Raw genomic sequence first — 27,715 nt, 5'->3', positions numbered from 1 at the left:
TTGCAAACATGGAATTAGTGGTATTATTGTTTCCAAACTGTGGCTATGTTGAGGTACCATTGAAGTTTCCTCATATGCAACTTTGCACATGGGATTAGAAGAATGCAAGATGCCATGAATCCCAGAGCCTGCAGGATTTTCCTTGCAGTTAGCCTGGTACAATTTGCTAGTATCTTGAAGTACTGAGTTAGTTGCCCTTGTTTTTCTGGCGTAAGATAGGCCATCTGGGTGTTTGTGTCCAAGTTGGCACCCAGGAAAATTATTTTCTGAGATGGTGTTAGCCTGGATTTCTCTTTGTTGACTGTGTATCCCAGAGAATTCAATAACTGTGTTACAAAAGCCAGATGGTCCAGAAGTATGTGTTTGCTGTCCGCTTGGATCAGGCAGTCGTCCAAATAAGGGTATATTTGTATCCCTTGAAGTCTGCAGTAGGCAATTACTGATGCCAGGCATTTCGTGAATACTCTGGGCGCAGTAGATAAGCCAAAGGGCAATGCAGAGAATTGATAGTGGATTGAACCTGCAAGAAATCTGAGGTATCTTCTGCAGCTTTGTCTGATTGGGACATGCAGGTATGCCTCCTTGAGGTCCAATGTTACCAGCCAAGACCCCTTGCCCAGCATGGGAAGAAGCTGCTGTAAGGTGAGCATCTTGAATTTTGGCACAAGTAGAAATGTATTTAGGATGGATAAGTCCAAAATGGGTCTCCAATCTGTTCCCTTCCTTGGTACCAGGAATAGTCTGGAATAAAAACTTTGACCTTGTTCGTGAGTAGGTACCTCTTGAATAGCTTTCATGTCCATGAGCTTTGAAATTTGTATTTGAGCCTCTGCCCTTTGATTGTGTGGCAGGTTCGGCATGCCTCTCATTTTTGGAAGAGTGTGAAAATGAAATCTGTAGCCTCTGTTTATAATGTCCAGGATCCATTTGTCTTTTGTGACAATATGCCAATTTTTTGAAAATAATGCCAGCTTTCCTCCCAAGGGTGCTGCCACTTGAGCCTTGTTTGGCATGCAAAGGGGAAAGTCATTGGGTTTGTTTTCTGTATTGCTGTGCACTGTCTTCGCCACCTCTTGATGCTGGTGGTTGCCATTGTCTGCCTCTATATGATCCTTGAGATTGTCCTCTGCCCCTTGCACGTCTGTATCTACCTCTTTGGGGCTTGTCCGTGGCTGGAAAGGACCAGTTTTTTGAAGGCCAATTTCTACTAAAATGTGGTGGTTGTACCTGTAGAAAAGCCTTAACAGTTTGCATAGATTTAGCTTTTTCTTCCATTTTCCTTAGTATTTCCTCAGCATTAGTACCAAATAATCATCCTTTTGTAAAGGAGCATCTAGTAATTTAGCTTTGGCATGATCAGGCAAGGTTTGTTCCCTAAGCCAGGCATGTCTACGAATGACTGATCCTGTAACTGCAGCTCTACTTGAGGCCTCTAGAGCATCATAATCACATTGTAAGGTGTGCTTACCCACTTGTTCTGCACTATGCATCATATCCTGCAACTCCTTCAGATCTGGTTGTTCAGGTTGTGACATTTTATTCTTTAATTGTGATAACAGAAACTGCTGATATTTAAGCATATGGAACTGACAATTTAAGGCCCTCATGGCTAGAGTGGCAGAGGTATATACCTTTTTTCCCCACCTTTCTAAGGATCTAGACTCTCTTTCGTAAGGTAATGGATTCTTAGCAGTAGAGGCCTTCATTCCCTTGGGGCCCTGAGAAATGGTTTCTGGGTCAGCATTATGGCTTTTGTAAAGAAATTGGTGTGAGTTAGGAACTCTGTAGTACCTATCAGGCTTGACTGGGGCTGGAGGCAGGGAATCCGGATTAAGGCAAGCCTCCGAATAAACATCATCAAGTATGTCCAAAACAGGAGGTATCGCCAGAGGTCTGTGCTGAGGTAGCAGAAGAAATTCCCTAAGCCTTTTCTTTGAATCTGAAAAATCCTGGCCTTCCCAATGGAAGTGTTCCCTCAAGGTATGCAAGGTTTCCCCGAATGAGAAATCCTCTGGGGGATACAGAAGGAATGGACTGTTCTGCATCAGAATCTTCAAAGGGAGTAGAATGCTCCTCTTCATCAGAATGTTCTGAAATAATGGAGCCCTGGTCAGAAGAGGGAGATTCTTCCTCCACTCTGGGTCTCTTGTCCGGTGGGGGTTGGGAACCCCTGATAAGAGTAATTAAATCCTCAGCCATTTTGAGCATCTGCTTTTTAGGCATGGGGCCTGGAGATGGGCCCTGTGCAACAGGCCTCTGGGAGTGCATGGCTGATTTAGACTTAGTAAAGGCCTTGATGGAAAAGGAAGAAGAAGGTCTGAAGACACCATGGGTGGAAGTAGACCTGTCCACATTAAGAGGCTCAACACTCACAGTGGCTTCTGTAGCTGTAGTCAGAGTGTGGGCCGAGGAACCTGTGGTCTCGGTTACAGAGGACACCGCCAGAGAAGTGTCATCGGTAGTCAGGGACTGCGTAGGCGCCTCACTGAGAACCGGACCACGTGTAGCCAGTATTGGCATGGTGTCAGTGGAGACCGCGGACCTCGCGTGTCGGTCTTTGTCCTTGCGTTTTTTGGGCAAAACGGGAGTCGGAGTCCCCGACGACATTTTATAGTTAAAAGCTTTACCAAAAAAGTGCTGGGCGAACTCTGCCCGACGCTTAATAGTGCGTTTATTAAAAGTAGCACAAAAGCGATAGCCCGCGACGTCGTGGTGTGGGCCTAAACAAGGAATACAGAGGGAATGGAAATCCTTATGCGGTATTTGCTTCCCACAAGAAATACAATTGTTAACTTTGTCTGACATCAGTCTGAGGCAAGAAAAGTTTCCCCAACGGGGTACTTAGCTTTAAAGAAGACTTCGGTTTCCAAATTTTCGTAATTTCAGGAGCTGGCCGACCAGCACTTGCGAACTGCTTCTGCTTCGGGCACCGCGTGGCAAAAAAGACTGAAGAAAATGGCGTTGGCTGTGTCTTATATACCCCTGTTGCACTGACGTCAGGGAAGAAGGCGACAACAACCGACGCCGGACCTAGACTTTGGAATTCGGCCGACTGACCACCCGCCTGACGGCAGGAGAACCCATCTGTAATGACTGCAGCTGTATGCACGATGAACATCTTCCCATCCAGGAACTGGTTGAGGCTCAGGATGTTTTAATTTTTGTTTTCTCTTCAGGGGGGGTAGCCGGTTTTGAAGGAATGGGAGCCGAAGTCTGGGAGGATGGAAGTGTAGGCATAGGGCCTTCTGACTGAATGAGTCGTGGTTCCCCTTTGCCATCAGGGACTGATGGCTGATTAGCCTGAGCGGACGTACTTAAAGTTTCCACCATCCCAGCTTCCATTGAGGTTCCCGGGCCTGGCTTGAAAAAGGAGGTCTGAAAAGATCCCGGGCTTTCATCAGTCTCAAGAATCTGCTCGGACGCCTGAGGCGCAGTGTGGGAATATGGCCTGATTTTCTTGGCTTTCTTCTGTGGCGGCTCATCGGACAGGCCTACTCCACCTTCCATACCGAGCGCAAGCCGTTGCAGCCTTTTGTTTTCTAAATACAGTTTTAATGAGGCCAGATGGCTGCGAAGTGTCTTAAGAACAAACAATTTGCAAATGGGACAGGACGTACAGTCGTGGGCCTCCCTTAAGCAAAATACTAACTTTTTGTGCGTGTCCTTGTGAGGAATTTGTCTCCCACAAGCACATTTCCCCTTTCTAGTTGATATGTATGTCTTAGCTATTAACAAAGAAAACCCAACAGGGTACTTACCTGTAGCAACAGATTGAAGCGGTTGTCTGGTCTGTAGCGGTTGCTTTAATCGGTCATCTGAGAATTAGCGGTCTGCTTTCTAAATTGGCAAACAGGAGTCCGGCGTTCACTGCAGCAGAAAAACTCTGAAGAGGGTACATGCAAGTGTCACTTTTATACCCTATGTCGGTTTATGGCTCTGACAGAGGACGTCACATGTACCCTACTGGACCAATGACTGGTATACTGGCCAGATGTTGGCACTGCAGGCAGCAACCTCCCTACTGTAATGAATACTGCAATATGAGAACAGAAAGACATCAGATGTTGACTTTAAATACTACAGACTAACTTTAGTCATCCTATATTTATATACACATACATACTAAAAAATATATGTATGCGTGCGTATATATATATATATATATATATATATATATATATATATATATATATATACACACACACACACACACACACACACACACACACACACAATGTATACATAAACATGCATACATATGTATATAAATTTATAGCATTACAGCATGTATTGTGGTGTCCCTGCTCTGGGCCAGTAATCAAGGAACCTGAGTCCTCACCACTGACACTGGTGAGGAGCATTCACATGGTACAAAAATGGATACACACAGTATTTTCAAGTATTTTCAAATGCAGATCTCTGCATCAAGCACAATTTCCCTTAGGAGCACAAAGGGAACTCACTCGGTCCGAAGGCTGGGTTTCCCTCTCTCTCTCTCTCCAAACTCCCAGTAAGACTCCCCACTGACACAGCTGTAGAGTTCAGTCCTTAGTCGAATGTTCCAAGTCAAGTCCTCCACCACCCTTCTCTGTAAAACCAGTACTCTGTGTCCCAGTGCCAAGCAGCTGACACACACACTCTGAGATTTGATTTTCACATACACACACCCAGGAAAGGCTGGCACGGATTTACCAGCTACCCCTCTCTGCCCAGACCATAAAGTAGGTACTGACACCAGAACACTCCAAAACCAGTTAACTCTAAGGCTCTCATCAAGGGTATCCAATTCTACTGAGTAAAATTAATACCAATACAAATGGTAGTGTTTGACAAATGCAGCAAGGCTTTCAGGAGTGGCCACGGTGTCACCAAATAGACATAAGTACTCTCAAAGGTTAAAATATTCTCTAAGAGACCAGCCAACAATGAAAAGTTTAAATATACTTAATAAAAATATTAAAAGAACATAAAAATACTAAATATCTCTTTAAAATAAATGCCAGAGTTTCAGTCACAGGATATATTAAAAATAACACAGATGGCTAGATTCACACAGACATAGAAAAACAGTACTTAATTATCTCACTATATTTTCTTGACAGATCTAAATAATTACTATTCACTGGTTACTTACTAAAGCAAGGCAAGATGATGTAGGTGAGTGGTTTTCCTTTTTTGTCAGGTTTCAGAAACAAACTGCTCTGAGAATTCTGTCTCATCTCATATTAAAACATAATTTCAGTGCTGGATTATAGAATGACTTCACATACATCTGGTCATCTGACTCTGGTTCCTACACTACTCCCGTTTACTAGAAATTGAAAAAGAATTTAGCACACATGTGTTACCATGCACACACACACACACACACACAGCTTTGCTAAGATGTCTTATAGCATTTGGAAGCAATAAATTTATTGCAAAACTTCCACCCTTCTAGAGTAGCAATTAGTTCATCCCTAAGGAAAATACAGCAGGATTCCTAGTCCTCATTTTCACAGACATATTGTTTCTGGCTGTAGTCAGAACTGCAAGATAAAATCTTTATGGCCTAAACCAGGTCATTTAATTTCAGCCTATTTTTCAAAGTTAGCTGGACTGAGATTAACCTCTTGTCTTCCAGTATCCTCTGTTACAATATATTAATTTCAACAGTTACAATACAGTCTAACATACAGGCATATTTATTTTCTGTCCAGCAGGACCCACTGTTGGTACATTTTTATCACAAGCAGCTTTACAAATACATTTTCAACAGAAGCACCTTTACAAATCAGTTTGAAATACAAATGACATATAATTCTTTATAAAACTCCAGCTAGTTAGGCTGGCATATGTTACACATCTACTGCCCTACTTCTCCCAACATAGATGGTACTACCTCACATCTTCACATGTACAATAAAAAATATATATTTATTATATATAGTATAATGCCCCCATAAACATACATACGTGTGTGTGTGTGTGTGTGTATATATATATATATATATATATATATATATATATATATATATATATATATATATATATCTATCTAGCTATATATATATATATATATATATATATATACACACACACACACACACACACATATATGTATATATGTGTATGTACCTATATATGCAGACATGTAAACAAGCAATTGTTTACTGAAACCTATCTTAAAACTGCATTACTCAACAAAATCAATCAATTTTTAAAAATAACATGGGGATCAAGAAAATAGCAATTTAAAGTTTGTCGCAAACATCACCTCTGGTTTGCTTGATCCTCCTGTCATATCTTGTACAGTGACTTGACATTGATTATTTATTTATTTATTTATTTACATTTGTTGACCGGGAGTGTCCGACTGGACGTAGGTCCATTTTCAGCAGAGGTCCAGGGAGAAAAGCTCCACAGTTAAAATATACAGACAGTAGTTACATTGGATTTACATAGCGATTAACAATTTGATTAACATAGCAAATAATTACAAAAATAGTTACAGATGAAGAACATAGTACTTCAGTAGACAACTAGAATCTTTATCTGCGAAGTACATAACGGACATTAAAAATTGTTACAATAAGAAGTTCCTGCTGTATAATAAGTAGTAGGCTTATGAGCATTCGAGCTTGCTATAATCAAGGTAGTTAGTGGGTTGGAAAGAAAGGTAGTGGTTAGATGGGGTGAGGTGATATTAGAGTGGGAGTTGCAAGGGCATAGCTAGCGTGTTTTTAGGTATGTTTTTAGTAAAGTTTTGAAGTGGGTGCATGATGGTACAGAGGTAATTGTGGGTGTGAGGGAGTTCCATAATTTGGCTATGGAGCATGAGAATAGTGCATCGCCAGCAGAGTTATTGGTTTTAGGGATCTGCAAGTGATTTTTGTTGCTGGCTCTTAATGGTCTGGTGTGGTGCGATAAGGTCGGAGTAGATTCTGGGAGGATGGGACATTTAGTGGATGGTTTACTAGTTTGTGGGTGAGTGAGAGTTGATACCACTGAAGGAGGTGAGGGAGTTCAAGCCAGCCCCTGTGGCGAATTTGGTGATTTTGTTGTAGTAGATCTCTAGCTTGTTTAGATTGCATTGCCTTAGGTTGGTATATATTGGAGCGGCATAAAGCAAGGTGGAGCTAAGGTGGGAATTTGCTACTGAAATTTTTGCTGCTTTGGTGAGAAGTTGCTTAGTTCTGTATAACGCTCCTTGTTTTTTGTGGACTTTTTTATGGTCATGGATATATGAATGTCAAATTTTAGTTTATTGTCTATTTCCACTTCTAGCAATTTGGTGTGTTCTGTTGTGTGTATAGTGGTGTTGTCTTTTGCTGTGATGTTAAAGTGAGAGTTGTTTTGAGTATGTTTGGTGGGTTGGAAGATGAGTAGTTTAGTTTTGTTTGGGTTGAGTATTAATTGGGCATCGGATAACCAAGTTTAAACAGAGGAAAAGGCTTCCTGTGTGACAGTTTGCAGTTTCGGTATGTTGATGGTTTTGTTTTGGTTTATTTTAAGGTTAGTATATATTATTTTTTCATTGCCTATTTGTGGAGCTGATGATTTTAAGGTCTTGCTGTTTAAATATTACAGCTACACCGCCTCCTTTTCTTGTTTAGCCGGTCTACTGTTAGTATGCTGTAACCAGTAGGGAGGATTTGCTCACTGGTAATGTGAGGTTTTAGCCAGGTTTCTGTCAGGATGACTATATCTGGGGAGTACAAGTCTATGGTGGCATGGAGTTCATGGACTTTGTTGGATATACCTCTAATATTTAGGCTTAGTAGAAGGAAGTCACTTGGCTTTCTAATGGCTGTGATATATGAGAAGTTGTGGTTTCTAGTCTGATTATGAGGATTGGGTTGGAGATGGTAGGGCCAGGGTTGGGGTGGATGTCTCCACTTAGGGCTAGTTTTGATAAGCATGAGGTTATTAGTTTCTCAGTTTTTGAATGTGTTTGTTTATTAGGGAAACTTTATGGTTGTGCTCTGTAGGTAATAGATATGGTGGGAGGGTTACTATGTTAAGTTGTAGGGTTGCTTTATGTTTGAGTAATATAGTTGCTAGAATATGCGGGGGGTGCATAGGGATGGTTCTTGAGTTGGTGGGAGGGGAGATGAGTGAGGGTGAGACATGAGTAGTGGTGTGAGTAGTAGTACAGTGGTAGTGGTTGAGTGGGAGAATGATGGAGTTTTGGTAGGATGCAAGATATGCAAGGAGAGTGCATGCAGTGAGCATAGGTAAAGTATGCTTATACATGTTAGCTGAGGAGGAGTGATAGTAGTGGGAAGATGGAGGAGTTAGTGTTGGGTTTAATGCCGTGGTTGGCTATTGGAAAGATGGGAGGGGTTTGTGAGTGTAATAAAGGTAGGACCACTGGGGCGGCAGGGAATAGGGGGCAGGGTGGGGAGTGAAGTGGGTAGAGACCCTGTTAGTTGCTCTTATGAGGAGGCTGGAAACAATCAGGTAACAGAGTAAACTGATAAATGAACACATGATAGTGAATGTGGAGACTGTGCCCCAGTTCAGGCAGTTTTAATAAGTTCTATGGCAGAGCCGAGCATGAGGTGCTCAAAGAGTCGTTGTAGTTTTAAAAATGGTGCCTGCCACAGGTAATATTTATTAACTGTGGGATTGGCTTAAGGCAATAAAAAGGGAAGGGGGAGAACAAGGGTGTGAGCAGGCAGTTTTTTTTGTACTGCTGCTAATGAGCCAAAGTAAAGACAAGTTTGTGTTTAAGAAACAATCAGAATTGACCAAAGGACTGCTGTGAAACTGTAAGTCATTTCTTAACCATTTCTCAGGTAGAAAAACAGGATAACCTTGTATCAGTAGGCTACTGTGGTCTCAGTTTAAATTAACAAAACACACAGTATTTATCAGTTATGGATACTATTTGCTAACAGAAGGAATAAGAGAGAAAATGGAAGATGAGTGTGGGTGTGTATGTGTGTGGGGGGGCTGCATACAAGCCAAAGCAGAGTACTCTCCAGGGGAAAATGAATATTTTCTCAAACAGGTAGACACATACTCAAAGTTAACTTTAGCTTTTGCAGACAGTTCAGACCCGGACTGCACTTTTCTTATAAGAATGATACAGGTGGTACCACAGTTGAATACTTACGAGTGGTGTTAGGTCTACAAAAGAAGAGTACAGAGAGGAGTAAGCACTTTTGAGATGGTAAAGATATAAAGATTACAAAAAACAGACTGAGCAAACTGAGCAAATAGCTACTGCATACAGGAAAATATGTCTTGAACCAACTACTAGTATATGCAGATACTGAGCCAATTGGAAAAACATCATGTGATTATATCCACCAGTAACAGCACAATTATATAGAAATAATTAGACAACAGTATGAGCTGTCTACACACAACACATTTACATGAATAACATTAGTGAACAAGGTGCATCTATGCAAATAGACCACACTATTATACTAAAAACACCTTGGGTGCAGACAAACAAAATGCTAGCATGCCATAGTATCTTCCAGTAAAAAAGTATAAATCATATTAGATGTCTAACACAATTCAACATAAATAAGCATATACAGTTGTAAAACACTTACTCACTTACAGTACTGTCAATTGTTGGTGGCCAACAAAATTTTAAGATCAGTTTTGGCATACAACTACATTTGCCAACAGAAGAGGAAGGAATCTAATACAATATTTTAGACTTATGATTGAAACAGACTTGTTACTTTGGGGTTTCCTAGTACTAAAAATAAAATATCTGGAGACAGTGCTTGTGAACATTGTACTAATTATAACTGTACACCGTACAATACATTTCTCCACAATGAATATTTCCAAAAGCTAAGAAATAATGACAGCTTATCACCATACGCACTAGCGAATGGGCCATATATTTGGCCTACTATATGTGTGGTTATTTTGATTTCAGTAGGATTTGCAAATGTTGAGACAAAGAATCAGCAATCAAGTGCCATTAGATGTACAAAAAGAAAATAAATTAACTTTACAAACATTTTTCTGGACAAAGAAAAGACAGTACACTATGGACCAACTAAGCAGGCTGGTCTAAATTTAGAAATTAAAGAAAAAGAAATGTGGATTGCGAATACAAGAATATAATGTTTTCTCCTGGATTAAATAAGAATTTTTAATAATGGCTTCTTTTCCTCTCTTCTTCCCATGTTCCCGTATTTTTTTCTCTTCTGCTTCCTTTTCTATTTACTTTTTGGGATCTTCCAATTATTTATACATCTGAGAACCAAACTGAGTTGTACTCTATACATAATATATGAATATTAAATGTTTACTCATATGAAATTGATTTAACCTTGTTTGGTGGATTATGTATAATACATATATATTCCTTTACTTATACCAACCCACTGACAGGAGTCCCTGTCCATGCATGCAAAGGGCTGCACATGCATTAGATAGAGGGACATCCGTAAACCCTGTTGTGATACAGGTATGCATACCACCACAAGGAGAGGAGAGGGGGCTAGGGTTTACAATACATACATACTTCTCTTGGCTGTATGTATGACACCAATGCCTTTCCTATTGCTTTTTTGATTGGGGAATGAATGGATTCTGCTTTTTCTTACCCTAGAGGGAACAAACAGGCACCAGAACTCCAACACCAATACAGAATGAACAGGCAGCCAGGACAATTGGTAGATGGTCAGAAGGCACTGGAGCCTAAACAGCATACAGAAAAAAATATATACTCTGCAATTCATGTTTTCAGTAGATGCTACTCTTCACTAATGCTTTGAATTGGTGGGGTAACAAACAGGAAGGCATTCAGAACTACAGATGCATGTAATTTTAATGAGTACTTATCGTAGTCATAAATGGCTTATTTGGCACCCAGTGGTGTTGCCTGATCTGGCACCACTCAACACTAGACTGAAGAGCAAGAAAGTTCTGTTTTCCGATCTGACACTGTAGTAACATCGGTTCTTCTCATGAAGAGAGAATAGAACACATATGGAAACTCTGAGGTTTTCTGCTGTATCGGAGAAACAATGAGCAGCCTGTATTAATTTTATGAAGGCACAAATAAGCAATTGGATTGATATTACACAGCAGGTACTGCTAAATGAAAGTGTACACAGTGTGTATGGTCCAAATATGGCCATGAAAAAGCATCCAAGACCTTTATTAGTAAAGATGCAAACCTACCAACATAAAGGTTTGATCCTGACAAAACTGTGTTAAAAGGGCAAAGTATTAAACATTGAAGACAGTTCTGTTTGTGGAAAATGATTACTCACTGTACAGCAGGCAGAAGAAAAACAAATTTATTCCAGTAATCAGGGAATGTCAAGAGGCAGGTGTGAGATTCAAGCTGCTGGTTCCAGCTACGTTAAAAATATTTTTTTCCTGGAGTTTCAAAGTCATTTTTCATGCAGAACATGCTAAGGAGGAAATGCAAAAGTTTTCCAACAAAAATGCACAGCTCTGCTTACCATTATTCTAATAATAAAGCACACAGAAAGAGACTTTGCCAGTGAAAACCTTTCCACTGTTCTTAAGGAAAATGCTTGAAAGACAGAAAAAAGCAAAGGCGCTGACTAAAAGAACTGGGAGCACCATGGAATTGAACCAGAATCTAAAGTTGGGAGATGGAACTGAACAGGAAGACAACCAGCAACATGCAAACTAGTGAATACATGTGAGACCACAAAGCATCAATTGCATTTGTGAAATACAGCTGTATAAGAATAAGTGGAAAGAGGGGACTTTTGTTGACTTTGTTAAACTTGTGAGGAATTGAAAAGTATCTGCCTCACTTCATGTCATTAATGTTTGGAAGGATACTCAGGGAAAGGGAAGAAAGAAAACGGTAATTCTGAGTAAAATTATTTATTTTCTTAACAGTATTTCTATAAAGTGTTTCACAATACAAATTGCATATTTTATAGTAAACTATTTTAGTTATTTTTACATGTGAAAAAGTTATTAAAGTAAACAGATGCTTTTACTTCTTTTCTTCTGCTCTTTCTTTCTTTTTTGTATTAAGAAATGCAGGCATTACAGTGCAAAAAGAGAAGAAAAGCTAGATAAAAGTTTAAGTTAACAGGCTGTAATCTTGTTTTGCCAAGATTGGAGATGGGTGGAAAAGCACACAGATCATAATATATGTAGAGCTGATATATCTTTTTTTACTCTTGCATAGCTGAATTCCTGGATTAAGACCCTTAGCTTAATATAATAAACTAAGTGGAAACAAGTATGACAACACCAAATATATTGAAAAGTTTTCCTTTAGCAATAAATGTTTCATCTTGTTTTCAGGCTGCAACAGAGGACTGCATTTTTCATTTTTATCATAGTTTTCCATGAATGCAAGCTAATAATATGGCAATAAAAGACAGAATACTATTTTCTTCAAGGATTAAAGTAAAAGCACAGGCAATAACATGTCTTACCATGCATAATCTCACTTTCAGGTTAATTAGGGCCTATTTTAGCAGCTGTCTATTTGGCACAAATGTTCCTGTTAGGTGGGTTAAACTTCATTATTTGATGTACATAGTTACATGTGTTTGTATTAAGTTAACAGGTTATAGTGTGTGTGTGTGTGTGTGTGTGTGTGTGTGTGTGTGTGTGTGTGTGTGTGTGTGTGTGTGTGTTTCATGAAGGTTTTTAATAAAACAAAATGTCTTGTAAAATGTGACATAGGTACTAATGTTGCTAAGTAAAAAAAAGGATTTATCTGCCAAACATTAATAGATGCATGTATTACAAAATCTGGAGAAAACTGCCATACATAATAGGTAGGAATAATGACTTTTTATCATAATGGCAACACTTTCCATATTATCTTAGAATGTGAATCTCAACGGTATAGGCAAAATGAAAAGAATAAATTACATTAAGTAATGATACAGGAGACACATTTAGAAAGAAGTAAACATGCAAAATTAATAAAGAAAGGATATCAGGATGGAAATTCTGCAGAATATCAGGAACAAAAGAAAAAAAGGAGTATTTATATCAACTGCTTGATGAGCTCCAGTAATGATAGAATAGGGAAAAAAGATAACAATGACAGATTTGTAGTAGTAAGGGCTACTGGCAAAGGATGAGGATTATGCTGTCATGTACTTATATTCCACCTAAAACTGCTTTTTTGGAGCTTAAAAAAATCAGAAAAATAATCAGCTTTTAGCAGGGAATATTACTTATAGGTGGGCCTGCAATTTTACTTGCAACAATGAGGATGTATCTGTCTGGCCTAGAAGGGAAATATAACAAAAGACAATAGATTTTTTGAAGAAATTTATTAAAATATTTGGCAAGAAATATGTGAATTCAGTAGCAGAACTCTCAGAAAACGTACATACGATTCTCCGAGGTACAATAAATGGACTAGACTTGACAGAAACTGTACTTCACAGGAGTTTTAAAATAGAGTAGAAATAAAAGAGAGAGAGAGATCTGGTTAAAATGCAGTAAGAATTATTTAGAGGGTCTGGCAAAGGTTAAAGTATTACAAAATAAGGCAATCTCACAGAACAAGAAGAGGTGCAATTGCAGAGTGCTAAAGACAAAATAAGAGAGTATCTGGATAACATGCATGAGTCTACAAAGATTGCTGTTAGGCAAGTGGTTTTTGATAACTCCAAAGCACAGAAATTTTTGTCACAATGACTTAGGCAACAGAAAGTAGAAAGGGTTGTTGACAAACTCAAGGAGCCTATAACAAGAAAACTAACCAAAGATCCTGTAGAGGTATTACAGATATTTTGGAAATTTTATGAATATTTGTATAAAGCAGGGAAGTGGGTAAATCAAGAAAAAGCACAAACGGAAATATTTATGAAAGACTTCAATATGCCAAAGTTAGAGGTAGATGAGGCTCAACAACTTAATTAAGATAGGGGGAGATGATATAAAAACGGTGATGTATAACCAATCTACAGGAAAGTCTCCACAAATAGATGGTATTCCACTGAAAGTTAGGAGGGAAGAAAGTGATAAATAACTGGAATGTTGTGTTTAACAGTATTTTAAAAGGAGAGGAGGCACTTTCCTGGGGAAAAAAGCTCTGGTGGTTGTAATACTTAAATATGGTAAAGACCCATCTAATCCAGCTTCATGCAGGCTCATTTCAACTTTAAACCATGGTTATAAAGTGTTTATGTCTTTAATGGCTGAAAGAATGGCAAAAGTGATGCCAAAATTGATAGATATAGACCAGTGTGGTTTTGTGGTGAGAAAGCAAACACTTGACAACATTAATAAAACAATGATGATCCACAGAAGCAGAATGCAAGAAAATACCACTGTTATGGGTGGGTCATGATGCAGAGAAAGTATTATAAGCTGGGATTTTCTGAAAAGGGCAATGGAAGCATTTGTATTTCCTGATACAATTAATAATAAGGTTAATTAAACAGATATATTAGGGATTGGAGGAAAAAATCAAAGTGGGAAGGTTTCACTCCAATAAGTTGTATCTGAATACAGGAACCATAAGGGGGTGTCCTCTTTCCCCTTTGTTATTTGTGTCTTACTTAGAACCATTGGCAAAGAAAATAAAGGACTCAGAAATTCAAGGATATAACTGGTATTGAGGTCAAGAAAAGTTGGCATTATTTGCAGATGATATTAATTTGTAAGAGATGGGACCAAAAAAGGACAGCTAAGTGTTGTGGAATATTCTGAGAGAGTTCCAGGTTTTTTGAGACATGAAATGAATGAAGGTAAAACAAAAGCTATGGCTATAAACTATGTACCCACAGATGAATTGGTCCAGCAATACCCATATTTAATGGGACATGATAAAATGAAGTACTTAGGAGTATGGATTAAAAAGGATTAAGCTATGGCAACTAAGGATAAGTGGGAAGAGACCAAACAACAGATAACACAAAAACTGAGAAAGCAGATCTTGCCTATGGATATAGATAACAAAATACATAGAGCAAAATGTTTTTAATATCTTTACTTTTACACACAGATTAGACATATTTTTAACAACCAGAGAAAAAGTTGTGGATAGTAATTAATTTTGGAGGGGAAGAGGGCAAGAGCCAACTGCGATAAGCTCATCCTCTCAACAGAACAAAGGGGTTTAGGATAATATATGTGATGTATAATGTTTGTACATGTGAACTTGTTAATATGGTTTGATTACTTTTATATGAAATGGTGCTGCGGTAGTGTTGTCACCTCACAGTACGATGTAGTACTGTTCGATTCTAAGCTTGAGCGTCTTCTGTGTGGAGACATGCGTGAATGGGCGTACCTTCGTTGAAGGTTGTGCATTAGGGCCGGCAACTCAGCACGTAAAAATCTACTGCCAATCATTAGTGGACCGGTGTTCCGCTGTGGCGATCCCTAACCGGGAAAAAGCCGAAAGACACAACAACAACTTTTATATGAAACCAACTTTGCTTATGTCACAAGTTATATTCAAGAAAGGTGTTTTAAAAAACACGTGTCCTGCTATGCATAAATAATGTAGGGTTTTACAATCACGCCACTGCCACAATATGGCAGGTTATATTATACTACATTTTGGTTAGTGATGAGTATAGAACTTTCTTCCATGCAGAAATGCAACACATGTCCAAAACATACCTTTATTTGATTTGGCCATACACAAGAAGTAAAGGACCATAGATACTCAGAATGCAGACCTTTTATTCTAACAGAAAGATGCCTTAACCAAAACATCTACTAACCACTGCAATGTGGCTAGGTCAGTTTTATTACTGAGTAGCCTTCAGATCCTTAGCAAAGCAATGGCAAGCTTTGCTGCAATTTCTGCCTAAGTAGAACTTCCTGAAAACTTTACTAAAGCCCATCATGAGGGACTGACATGTGGCCTGTTATAGATGTATGTACTGAATGCAAGGTTTTACAGGCAATTTACTGTTATGGTATACTCCATTGTATTCTGTTTTCATAGGGTATATACACAATTTCTATTCAAGGCTGGAAATGCAATATATGCCCATGTAAAGATAGCACCTCTAAAACTTCCTATACAAGCCAAAGCAGTATGGCCATGCCAACTTCAGTATTAAGGTTCATTCAATTCCTTGAAAAAGGAATGTAATTTTTGGGTGCATTTTATGCCCAAGTTATCAAGTATACGTCTGTGCTAGTTTTACTAAGAACTGTTAAAGGGTAATAGATGTATGATCTATTATATAAAAGTACAAAATGCAGGGATTACCAGGCATTCTGTGTCACGGCTTAGCTTTTTACATCAAGCTCAGACTTCATTACAGGTAATAATGTGACTTTTGTTCAGGACAGAAAATGTCACACATCCAAAATATACCCGTAGTGAGTTGGTGTTAGACATGAACAATATATATTAGTCATCTAACATGGGTGCATTTTCTGTTACTGCAGAAATAACACCACCAAAGCTCTCTATATTAAACTTGACAATATAACCAGAACAACTTCTGCATTAAAGTCCTTAAAGGTGGAATGGTAACCTTAGGTACCTTCTGTGCATGACTGTCCAAAGATAACTCTCTAGATGTTTTCCTAAAGAATGTCAAAGGGGACCGACATACAAGTTGGAAAGCATCAAATACAGGCCTTTACAGTCATTTCACCATTATACTCTGGAAAGCTGCAAAGCACTGTGTTTTCATTATAAGAGGGGATATGAACCCTGTTTAAGGTGGAAATTGTAATACATACCCAGAATATGTAACTGGTATTACACTAGAAATAAAAATCGTAACTATTTGGAATAAGGAATTTTTCTGTCATGGGAAGATCATCCGTCATCAAAAATCCCTTTACTGACTATGGCAATATTCCTGGGACAGCTTCAGCACTAAACTGAAATTAATTTGCTAAGGGTAGAATACAAAGCTTGCATGTATGTTTTACACACATAATTACCTGAAAGTTTTATTAAAAATTGTCAAAGAGGGAGTCAACACATGGACTATTACTCATGCATGCAATATATGTAATGTTTTACAAGCATTTCACTTTCACAGTGTGGCATGCTGTATTATACTTGGCACACATTGCTTTATGTATATGACTTTTGTCTGTGAAATGGAGTACATATACACAACATATACATAGTGAATTTACATTACAAAAGTAAAAATTATGTATTTTTCCAGAACAATGAATTTCTGCTACTATAACTATGCTTCCTCATCACTAATCATTTGGCTCATTTGCAATTACATGTACATGTCTTTACACCCAAGATGAGTAAATAAATACATTTTGAAGTTGATGAGCATAGCATTTTTCAAAAATTTGCTCAGTAGTTGCAAACATTTTTTGTGATATGGCTCTGTTCTGATTAAGAACCCCAGTATGTCTGCACAGTCATTAGGCTGCTCTGCATTCCTACCATTCAGTTCACAAATAAATAAATAAAAAAGTACATGTAACATTCATTTTGGCTGACAAATTTGGGAAAGAGCAAAATCATATCACTAAAATGTTTTGCGGCAGCAGGACTAAAAATATCTTAAAGTAATATTTTCTCATTTTAAATCTTACAGCAAAAACAGTTTTTACAAGTATAAAGTATAAGTATAGTATATACATGTTGTTGCTGTCTTGCCTTTGTGCTACCAGCTTATGCAGAGTGCTTTATAAGTCACATTGTCTAGGCGTCCTTATCTGAAAATTTTATAAGAAAATTTTGAGTGCAATACTAAAACACATTCATTTGCAGGTACTGTCAAATTAGGTTCAGAATGGCCACAAGAAAATAGAACACTGCAAAATCAGGAAAAGAGTTTATAGCAGAAGTGTAGCTACCACATCTTTTACAATAACAAATACAAAATCTACCAAAAATATAATTAAATGGCACTGTTATGATTTTAGATCTAAAGCAGGCTATACATTTTGATAAAAATGAGATATTGTGGCGCCGGTATAAAATAATAATAAAAATGGATTTTTATTAATATTATTATTAAAATTCAAAACATGGTTGTTGTTTTTTTTTTTTTTTTGCTTTGCAGCTAGTAGCACAAGCTAATAATGTTTACTTTATAATATCTTTCCCAGCATCACTCCCTAAAAATTAACAGAATATGGCAAGCCATTTTGAAAATAGTTCTTTCTTCACAAGGACCACAAATAATCGAAAACTGTAAGTGATTTGGGAATAATTTTCTTAAAAAAAACAGTGTAAGAAACTTATCTGTGTGGAAGTTTTACAATTTCTGTATGTCTAGTTAATCACTATATATTACAAATCAGAAAATGGTAGTACAAGTACCGAACTTAAAAAACAAAAAAACGTATTTTGAACTATTATGAATATCATACAAAATTATTAATTTCATAGTTAATAACTCTGTATGATAATACTTTAAAATAAGTTTTTATTAAAAACATCCTAAATCAAAAAATAAAGTTATTTTGAAATATTATTATCATACAGAATTATTAACTCTAGACTTAATAATTCTGTATGATAACAATAATATTTCAAAGTAAGTTTTTATTTATTTATTTTTTTTTATTAAGGGCATTTTTATGTTCAATACTTCTACTACCATTTTTTGATTTTTTTTCTGCTTTTTACTACATGGTGAGTAACTAGACATACAAGAATTGAAAAGCTTCCACACAGAGAAGTTTCATACACTGTTTTGTTTTGGCCCCACTATACCTGTACAGTGGGTGGTTTGAGACTTAAGGTATACCACGGAGATTATTATTTATTTTTTTTAATAAGTTTCTAAAAAACATTCAACCGTAAAGGAGTTAAGTTTGTTTTTGTTTCATGCACAAAACAGATTACTATTGCTACAAGATCTCTAATGCAGACCCATGAACAAATTACTACTTATACTGCACACATTCCTAATGCAGATAATGGTCAGTTCCATTTCCTGTGGGTGCGCTTTAGTCTTAGTTCTACACTAAGAATACTAAAATGGAAACATATGTTTCGGGAGTGTAATGAGTTGGCAGATTTTAAAAATTCCTTAAACAGTGCTCTATCAGAAACACTGTTTGAGCAAATGGCTGTAAGCAAGGAAATTATTCTTTTGAGCTGGGAAAAAGGCTCTGAATTGCCTAGACATAGTAAGGCCTTATTAAGTTTATTTCTGATGGCTGCCAGAAACAATTACTAGAAAATAGAAATCAAAGTGTACACCAACTGTATCTGAGATACTAAATATTATAAAAGAAATGGAAGATGGATCTTTAGAAAATGGAAGGAGCAAATAACCTAGAAGTAAACAGACTGCAGGTTTTGGAGAGCATGTTCTCAGCAAGGAACACCAAGGCACCAAGATGGGCAGTGTCCACTCTTTAGAGTTATATTCATTCATCAGCCTTTTATTGTATACCTCAGTTTCTTGATTATTTTACAAGTTTTGGATGCCTTAAAAGTCACCTGGTTAAGCCACTCTGCTTCAGATTGGTGCCAAAATTATTACTAAAATAGTAGTATGGCTCTTACCTGCTCAACTTACTTTAAATTATGCTTCATATTTTGAAAATGAGGCAAGTTGTTGGCAGTCAATCAGGAGTACAGAGAAATACAGAAAAGGAAGAAAGCTTGATGCTGGTGTTATTATTTATTAAATGAACTGATAAATTACAAAAGCAACAAATAATGAACAAGCCCCAGCAATAATTATAAGACAGTTTGCTTCTTACACATTCTCGATCCTTGCCTAGCCTTTCTTCCAGTTCCAGGGATAGCTGTAACAGCCAGTACTGAACCTGTAATATAATAGAAAATTGAAGGTCAGACCAAAATTTTATCTCCACATATTTCCCATACACTTTTCCAATGCAGACAGTGATTCATAAGTTCAGTAACAAGTTTGTATCAACTAGCCTTTTGGACAGCTTAATGGCTGTTATCCTGTGCAAATTTACGTATACCCATGTATTTTGGCATTGTTTTAATGGCAGAGAAAGCATGTTCCACAGGAGAGGGAGCCACTAAGTTGTTGTTGTTGTGTCTTTCGGCTTTAGGGGTCGCCACAGCGGAACTCCGATCCGCTAATGATTGGCTGTAGATTTTTACGTGCCGAGTTGCCAGCCCTGACGCACAACCTTCAACGAAGGTACGCACATTCACGCATGTCTCCACACAGAAGACGCTCTAGCTGAGAATCGAACAGGACAATGTCTTACTGTGAGGTGACAACGCTACCGCAGCACAGCCACTAAGTAATGTATTTAAATGAGGACAACAAATTAACTTGCAAAACGGTCCTTATTTAACTTGTTCTCTAAAAGTAATTATTTAAGAATTAAACAATGTGTGCACCTAGATTTGTTTTTACTATGCTCATTTTCTACTGTAGCAACCTGCAATCTCAGCTGAAATAAGAAATGTACTGTTCAGAGCTGTCTTGTTTTAACAAACTATATAGAATATTTATCATTACTACTACAGCTCAAACACTAACATACTTTTTTGTGGATTTGCATACTTTTCTCATAGTAAAGCCAATAAAAATCATCTAAATGTACCTTACTTCTATATCAAGTCAACGCTGTTTCCCTTCAAATGGCGGAGCTTTGTAACTCTATGCATTTCAGTTACATGTGCATTTCCTGTTGTACACCAGCTCAAGGTGCAGTTTTCAAATTGCAGTAGACTGTCACACAATTTTTATTATCTTGGCTTTTGTATTACAGAAACCCAAAGCCAGTTTCACAGTCAATATGCCTCACAGAAATATTTAATGCTAGAGGTAAAAACTAAACTGTGTAACAAAAGCCAGGATTTCCTAACATTCCTGGTATTGCTCAGAACTAATTGGGAAATTATGCTTTGGACCATTATACTTCAATCAGCCTTAGGCAAACAAAAAATATACTACAGTACCCCTCAAATAGTGAAAATAATCTCCTCAAAGTGAGGTATTCTCAAAAGATCAGTTGGGGTGTAGCTTCACAGTGCAGAGAGATGCAGACCTGACTGTGACCCAGGCTAATGGGGTTTACTTAGCAGCCAGAGCAGTGGCAAAGCCAAGAAAGGAGAGACAGGAAAAAGGGGCCTGGCCTTCTCCCTCTCCAAGGGGGAGGGATGGGTTGCAGGTGCTCATTGAGTACACTGAAGGAATAAGAATGCAGAACAGTGCTGTTTGACAGCAATGCATCTGGCAGAAATACGGGATAAGATGCAGGGTCGAATCATAATGGCCTATCTAGCAGAATATTCACTCTCTATCTCAGATTCTTTAGCAATTTAGACTTTTTTTTTGGGGGGGCAGTAATGTTGCTGCTCCATTCCCCACTTCAAGGCTACCACTGAATCAGCAAACATAAAATGAAAGGTAATTGTGGCTGCATAGCAGGTGACCATCAGGTACTCTAAGTGCCTTTTTTACTTGATCAGTGGGTTTACTGAACCTGACTTTCCTTCCCTGGACTATATTCATCCATGTCCAGGGCCCAGTGAGGAAATCAAAGAGGCATCATGGGGCAGATTTCCCCTTTAAGGCCTATTAATTTTCTCTCCCTGTGCACACCCATATTGTTCAAGGGGCTGGCATACAAAGGGCTCATGGTGCATCATCCACTGCTCTGCATGTGACTCAGTTATAGCCCTGAACTCTTGTAGACAATGCACCCCTCGTATCGCCAGTTTCCACCATGGATCATACACAGAGGTGCCCAAGTACATGCCCCTCCTTAAGCTCCCTCCACTGTTTGGATGAACTACCATAATCCAATCAATACCATCCACTTTGCTAAGCTCCACCAATGTGCAAGTTACTAAATGGATTCCTGTCACCTGGGCTATAGTCAGGACTCCATCTCTCTACACTACAAAGTCAGAAGAAAAAAAATCTTTATTTATTTATTGACATTTGTTAACCGGGTTGGTCCAGCTGGGCTTCTGGCCCATTTTCAGTACAGACCCGAGGAGAAAAGCTCCAAAAAAAAACAAAACACAAACAGTTTACAGAGAATCAAACATTTGAGTAAAAAATATGGTCAAAATCAGTTATACAAGAACGTTAGAGAGACAAAGCAGAAATGCAAACACATGATATATTCATGTCATATTTTTAGACTAAAAAATATATTTACATATTTACAAAAAGAGTTAAGTCCAACAGTATTGATTGTAGAGTTTAATAAGTATCCACAATAGTGGAGAACTTAGCTGTATGTGGAGGGACTGAAAAGGTATATAGTAGGGTTGTGGGGAGCTTATTTAGGGGCTTGGCAAGGACATATTTTGGAGTTGAGCAGATGAAGTTAGAGTTTTTCTTTAAAGTAGGATGGGTGAATGATGGAACAAATGTCTCTTGGGAGTCTGTTCCAGGCTTGGGCAATGGAGTGTTTATATAGGAGTGTTTGCCAGCTATTATTTTGGGTTGGTAGATTTGTAGTAGTTGTTGATTAGAGGTACGGACAGTCCGCAGAGGAGTGTAGATAGAGATGAATGAAGAGAGAGCAGGGAAGGATGAAGGTTTGTAAAGAATGAAATGTAGCATTTGAAGTTGTGACAGCAGTAGAAGATGGGGAATTCGAACCAGTGGAGAGTATTTAGGGTAAGGCAGTGATATGTATTGTATGGAGAGTTTGTGATAAAGCTAGCTGTCTTGTGGTAAGTTTGTTGGAGTTTGTTTAAAGTAGTAGTTTAGATGTTGGCGAGTACTGGGGCAGCATATAGAAGGGAGGGGAGGAGAAGAGCTCGTGCAAGCGAGAGTCTAGCATTAAAATTTTTATTGCGATACGGTAAACCAAGTTTCTGGTGAGTCTTTTTTATGCTTTGGAGTATGTGCAATTTGAATTTGAGTTCATCATCTATGATGACCCCCCAGGAGTTTAGTGTGAGCTTCAGGTTGGATAACAGTGTTATTAGAGGAAGTAATAGTAAAGGTAGATTTGAAGTGAGAGAGTGACCAGGGGAAAAATAATAAGAGTTTGGTCTTTTTAGGGTTGAGAATGAGTAGAGTCCTGGACAACCACTCTTCAGTCTGTGGAGATTGGAGATATTGTCTCAGATGGAGATGAGAGTCAAAGTTGTCTGCATATTGGATGAGGGAGGATTGTTTACAAGACTTATAGAGATCATTGGTAAAGATATTAAATAGGAGGGGAGCCAGGATAGAACCTTGTGGTACCCCGGTTGGGACAGGTATGAATGGCGAAGTGGGAGAGAGCCATTTAACAGACTGCTGCCTGCAGGATAAGTAACTGGAGAACCAGGCAAGGGAGGAAAAACATAGACTGAGATCTGCAAGTTTAGGTAGCAGTAGGGGATGGGAGACTGTATTAAAGGCTTTGGACAGATCAAGGAAGAGACATGATATGAGTTTGTTATTGTCTAGGGCCTCGACAGCGCAGTGGTGCAGCAGTAGAGTTGTCGCCTCATAGCAAGAGGTTCTCCGGTTTGATTCTTGGCTGGGGTGCCTTCTGTGTGGAATCTGCATGACCTCCCTGCATTCGTATGGGTTTCCTCGGGGTGCTCCGGTTTCCCCAACATTACAAAGACATGCGTCTGGAGCATTTCTCCCCGGGTCTCCGCTGAAAATTGGCTCGTTCCAAGTCGGACTTTCCTGATTAACAAATGTAAAATAAAATAACAAAATGGTATGTGTAAAGGATAAGAGGGCGGTAGTTGTGCTGTGACTGGGACGGAAACCATGCTGAGTGGGAGTAAGGAGGTTATGCTGGAGGAGGTAGTTGTGAGTGGATACATGTTTCAAGAATCTTAGAGAGGGGAGATAGAATAGTTATAGGTCGGTAGTTAGATGGGTCTGTAGAGTTTCCATCTTTATCCAGGGGGAATAGTGAAAAAGGATTTCCATAGGGTAGGAACTGTAGATTCCTGAATAGATCTATTGATTAGTAAAGATACTGGATAGGCAATGGAGTCAGTAGCAAGTCTGAGGAAGGTAGGAGGTAGATTGTCAGTGGAGGGAGAGCAGGGTTTGAGTTTGTGAAGAAGAGATTTGATGCAGGAAGTAGGAACCGGATGTAAAGAGAATAGTTGTTTGTTAGAAGAATTGGGAGCATACCTCTCAACCTGGAATCAACAAAAATCTGCACAAGGCCCATGAAAAATAGGTACAAATCTGTATGCTGATTAACGTAAAATTTGCGTACATAATTACATAACCCCTCCCACTCCAATGGAATTGTGGGATAACTTTTAAAGGCAAACTGAAGAACAGACAACCAAAATATGGCACCAGAGTCCCTCTGCAGCCATTCCAATGTCCCATTACATGGCTATTTCACCCCATTTACCATAAACACTAATGTGTTCATACTGCTTTACTTCTACAATGATTATTTGGATTTTATTTTTACATTTTATAGCGCAATGCACAAACACGAATAGGTACTGCTAAACAAAGCAATACTGTCTCACAATGAAAACAGACTTGGTATTAAAACTTCTCTGCCCTTAAAACTCACATTCATTGAAACAGCATTGAAACCCACACCACATCCAAAGAAAATGCATCTGGCCAGTGGTGATACAGATTACCTTTGGGCCATTTTCAAATCATAGGCCTCTTGTACACAAAACAAGAAACATAAATGCGTTCTTTGATGCACCTTCCTGACTTTATTAAATTATATTCCTTGTATAATACAGCACACTTGTTGGACTTAAGTTACAGTGTATTTTAAATTTATAGTTTGAACATTTTTCCAGTAGGCAATGAAACAAAATGCATGAACCAATAATGACAAACTGTCCAATTCAGAACATTTCCATCATAAAAGTCTACTTACACACACACACACACACACACACACACACACACACCTCAATTACTGTACAGAGCAATAACAGTGATATCCCTACACACCTATGCAAGCTTGTGAAGCTTACCAAAGGGCGGTTTTCTACACAAATGAGTAATGATATTATGCCAATAATACCTGCTTCAAGTACAACTAGTAGCTCTTAGGAATAGAATCAAATAGAAAGCTTATGTAGCATTAAGAATTTAGAGCAACATAATGGGTCGATAACATTGTAAAGTAATGCGCAGTTCGCACTTGTTCCCGAGTCATGACATTTTAATAAAGTGGTTAAGACAGATTATTTACCCATTTCTTACAACTGAAGTAGTCTCAATAGTGTCAAATGGCAACTGTCAGTTCTGGATGAAAATCAGGGATTAGACCAAAGACAAGCGTAACAAAAAGTTAAGACTGAAACACTATTTTAATATTCAGTGGCTATAACTTCAAAATTAACTAAATGCAATCAGGTAGAATGAAGTTTAATACAGAAAAAAGTCATATCAGTCAGACAAATGCCAAAGACAAGCACTACAAAAAGTTCCTAGAAACGATGCAGTATCTTACAATGTTTGTACCCAGTATGCCAGAGATAACTATGTCACTAAGAAAGTAAGCTTTCTCCCAGGCAGGAGTAGGAGTTCACGATCCCACTTATGTTCTTTGCCTTCTAAAGATTGCTAAAACAAAGGACAAGTGAATAAGAATGGGTCACAGCAATAGTGAGCAGAAGAATAAAGAGCAGCGCATGAACTTTATAAGAGAAGACAAACCCTTGTCTAATAATTCTGTAAGATATTAGAGAAACATAAAAATCGGGCCTGGAAACATCAAAGCTCTTTGGTTTTGCTCCAAATTAAAATCTAATCTCTCCTCCCTTTCAAACAACTTCCTAACTAGGCCTTCAGCCTCCAAAATAACATTCAAACTTGTTGAAAGGTCTGCGACCCTTCTGCGACAGGCTATGAATAATATGAAGGCTTAGATTGAGGGGACTGATTCCTGACATTGAGAGGAATGAGACAAAGATTGTACTCAAGAAGACAAAGATGCGGCGCCGGAGGCGGAAAATCCCGTGCTCTAGGTACCAGTGTGTTCGAGACCAGTGTTGTCGGGGGCTAGAATCATGGAGGTGCTTGTCTGTCTGACCTTCAAGAGTACCTTGGGGAGGAGAGGGGAGGGCAGGAGGCAGTGCGCCGCGTGAGATTGCTCAACAATGAATTTGAGAGCATCCTTTTCCAAGCTGTGGGAAAACATTTTTTCTTTAAAAACTTTGGCAAACTGAAATTGGAGGAAAGAAAACAGATCTCTATGAGAGTTCCATATCACCTGTCAATTTTAAATACATGAGGGATCAATTTCCACTGTGGGGATCCACTATCTGTCTGCTCAAAACATCTGCTGTTGCCTCCTCCCAGCTGGGCCAAACAGGTCGAATGGCTGAGCTTTGAGTCAGGGGGCCTGTTTGCAAGAAAGCGAAGCCCCTGGCCCCCTGTTCCATGTGTAGGAGCTGCTAGACGAAACACTAGGCCTGAAACCCTGAAAGAACTCTGCTTGGCCACCCTACCATCACCCCCTGCCTCACTAGACACAGATCTAGAAGGCCCCATCCCTTATAGAGAAAATTCTCGCCAAACTTAGGGCATGCAACTGCAAAAAAAATCTTTAACAGTCTGTATAGACTTAGCCTTCAAAGATTTTTTTCTGCTAACCAGACTCCACAGGAGAGCACCAAAACAAACAAAAGGGCACAGGAGCATTGACATTCAAAATTCTACTCGGACACAGGACAATTCTCCTTAATAAAGCCAGGCGGTAAATTGCGAATAACTGAACCAGTGAGAAAGCCTGGAAGAGCCTCTGTAAGCCAGAAACCACACTGCAAACCAGAGGAACCCACCCTGTCCAGGAGGCGTACCAATTCCTGGCACTCTACCCTTCTGCTCACACCCATGCCCAAAGCATCCACTAGAATTTTAGATAGATAAGAAAAAGAAACTGTCTACCAACACAGATTCAAAGCCCTAATTCAAAAAAAGGAAGACTGTGGAAGTGGAACATATACTTTCTTGCCCCATCCATCTATCCAGCTCTCATAGCTCTAGTGGAAACAGAAGTTTCTCTTTACCAAGAAGCCTGACACCTTGCATCACAGCTAATAGTTTCTGGGTCAAGCCTTAAACTCTTACCGAATCTTTGGTATACCTGTCTGGCTTAACTCTGCAGGAGGCAAAGAGTCTGGATTAAGGGAAGCAGGAGAGAGTCTGGTCTGGAAGGAAGCCTCAGAACAAAGCGTATAGGCCAAGGGTCTATGCTGTGGTAAAACAAATGCTCTGAACAAAACAAAAATAATGAAAATTCTGACGGGTCTATGTAAATCCTTCCTTCCCCCATCCAAATGCTCTGAGAATGAAAGAACCTGGAGGAAAAAAAGAAAAAATGAGATGCAGGGAGGAGAAGCAGAATCTGGATCTGAATCAGAATAAGGAGGAAAAGCAGAAAAATCTCTGGTCAAGGCTCCACAGCGCCTGAAACCTGAATCTCTGGCTCCCTCTGGCTCCACACCACAGGCATGGATCAGGAGGGGCCTCAAATATCGGGAAACTGGAATTAAATCTTCTGCCATTTTAAGCATGTGTTTTTGTCTTTTTAAAGAGCTGTGAAAGCTGCCACCACACCGGAAGAGGGACCACAGAAGGAAGAGACTAGGAGAGAACCTTAAGAAGGAAGACAGGAAGAGAAGGAGAAACCACCTTGAAGAAGGAGAAGGCCCAAACCTGAGGAGGCCACCAGAGGCCCCTGACCTGCCCCCCCCTCTGATTCAACTGAAACCAAAATATCCCCGATTCAACAAATTAAACTCTCGGATCACCGGATCTGGGTTCACCGAAGAAAAGCGTCGGGCGTCCGACGGACGACCTCTCTTTTCGGACTTCTTTAACTTTTCTTTCTTCTTGCTAGGAATTTCCGAGAGGAGGATCACGACCATTTTAATTCAGTCGCCCGCAAGCTAGCAAACGCTAGCCCAATCTAGCCA

General features: G+C 38.9%; 1 protein-coding gene across 1 annotated transcript in view; it reads right to left on the bottom strand.

The window, feature by feature from the left end:
* The window catches only part of POLH (DNA polymerase eta), a 650,423-nt gene that overhangs the window by 138,350 nt on the left and 484,358 nt on the right, over positions 1–27,715 (bottom strand). Inside the window, exon 8 of the mRNA XM_044060378.1 lies at positions 19,600–19,665. Coding sequence (XP_043916313.1) covers positions 19,600–19,665 — 66 coding nt within the window. The remainder of the gene's footprint in view (positions 1–19,599; positions 19,666–27,715) is intronic.

The sequence above is a fragment of the Protopterus annectens genome, chromosome 1.part0 (assembly GCF_019279795.1).
Source record: "Protopterus annectens isolate FY-2018-M chromosome 1.part0, PAN1.0, whole genome shotgun sequence".
Classification (NCBI taxonomy): Eukaryota; Metazoa; Chordata; order Ceratodontiformes; family Protopteridae; genus Protopterus; species Protopterus annectens.
Note: the sequence above shows the minus strand (reverse complement) of the source record. Positions and strands in the feature narration are given on the sequence as shown.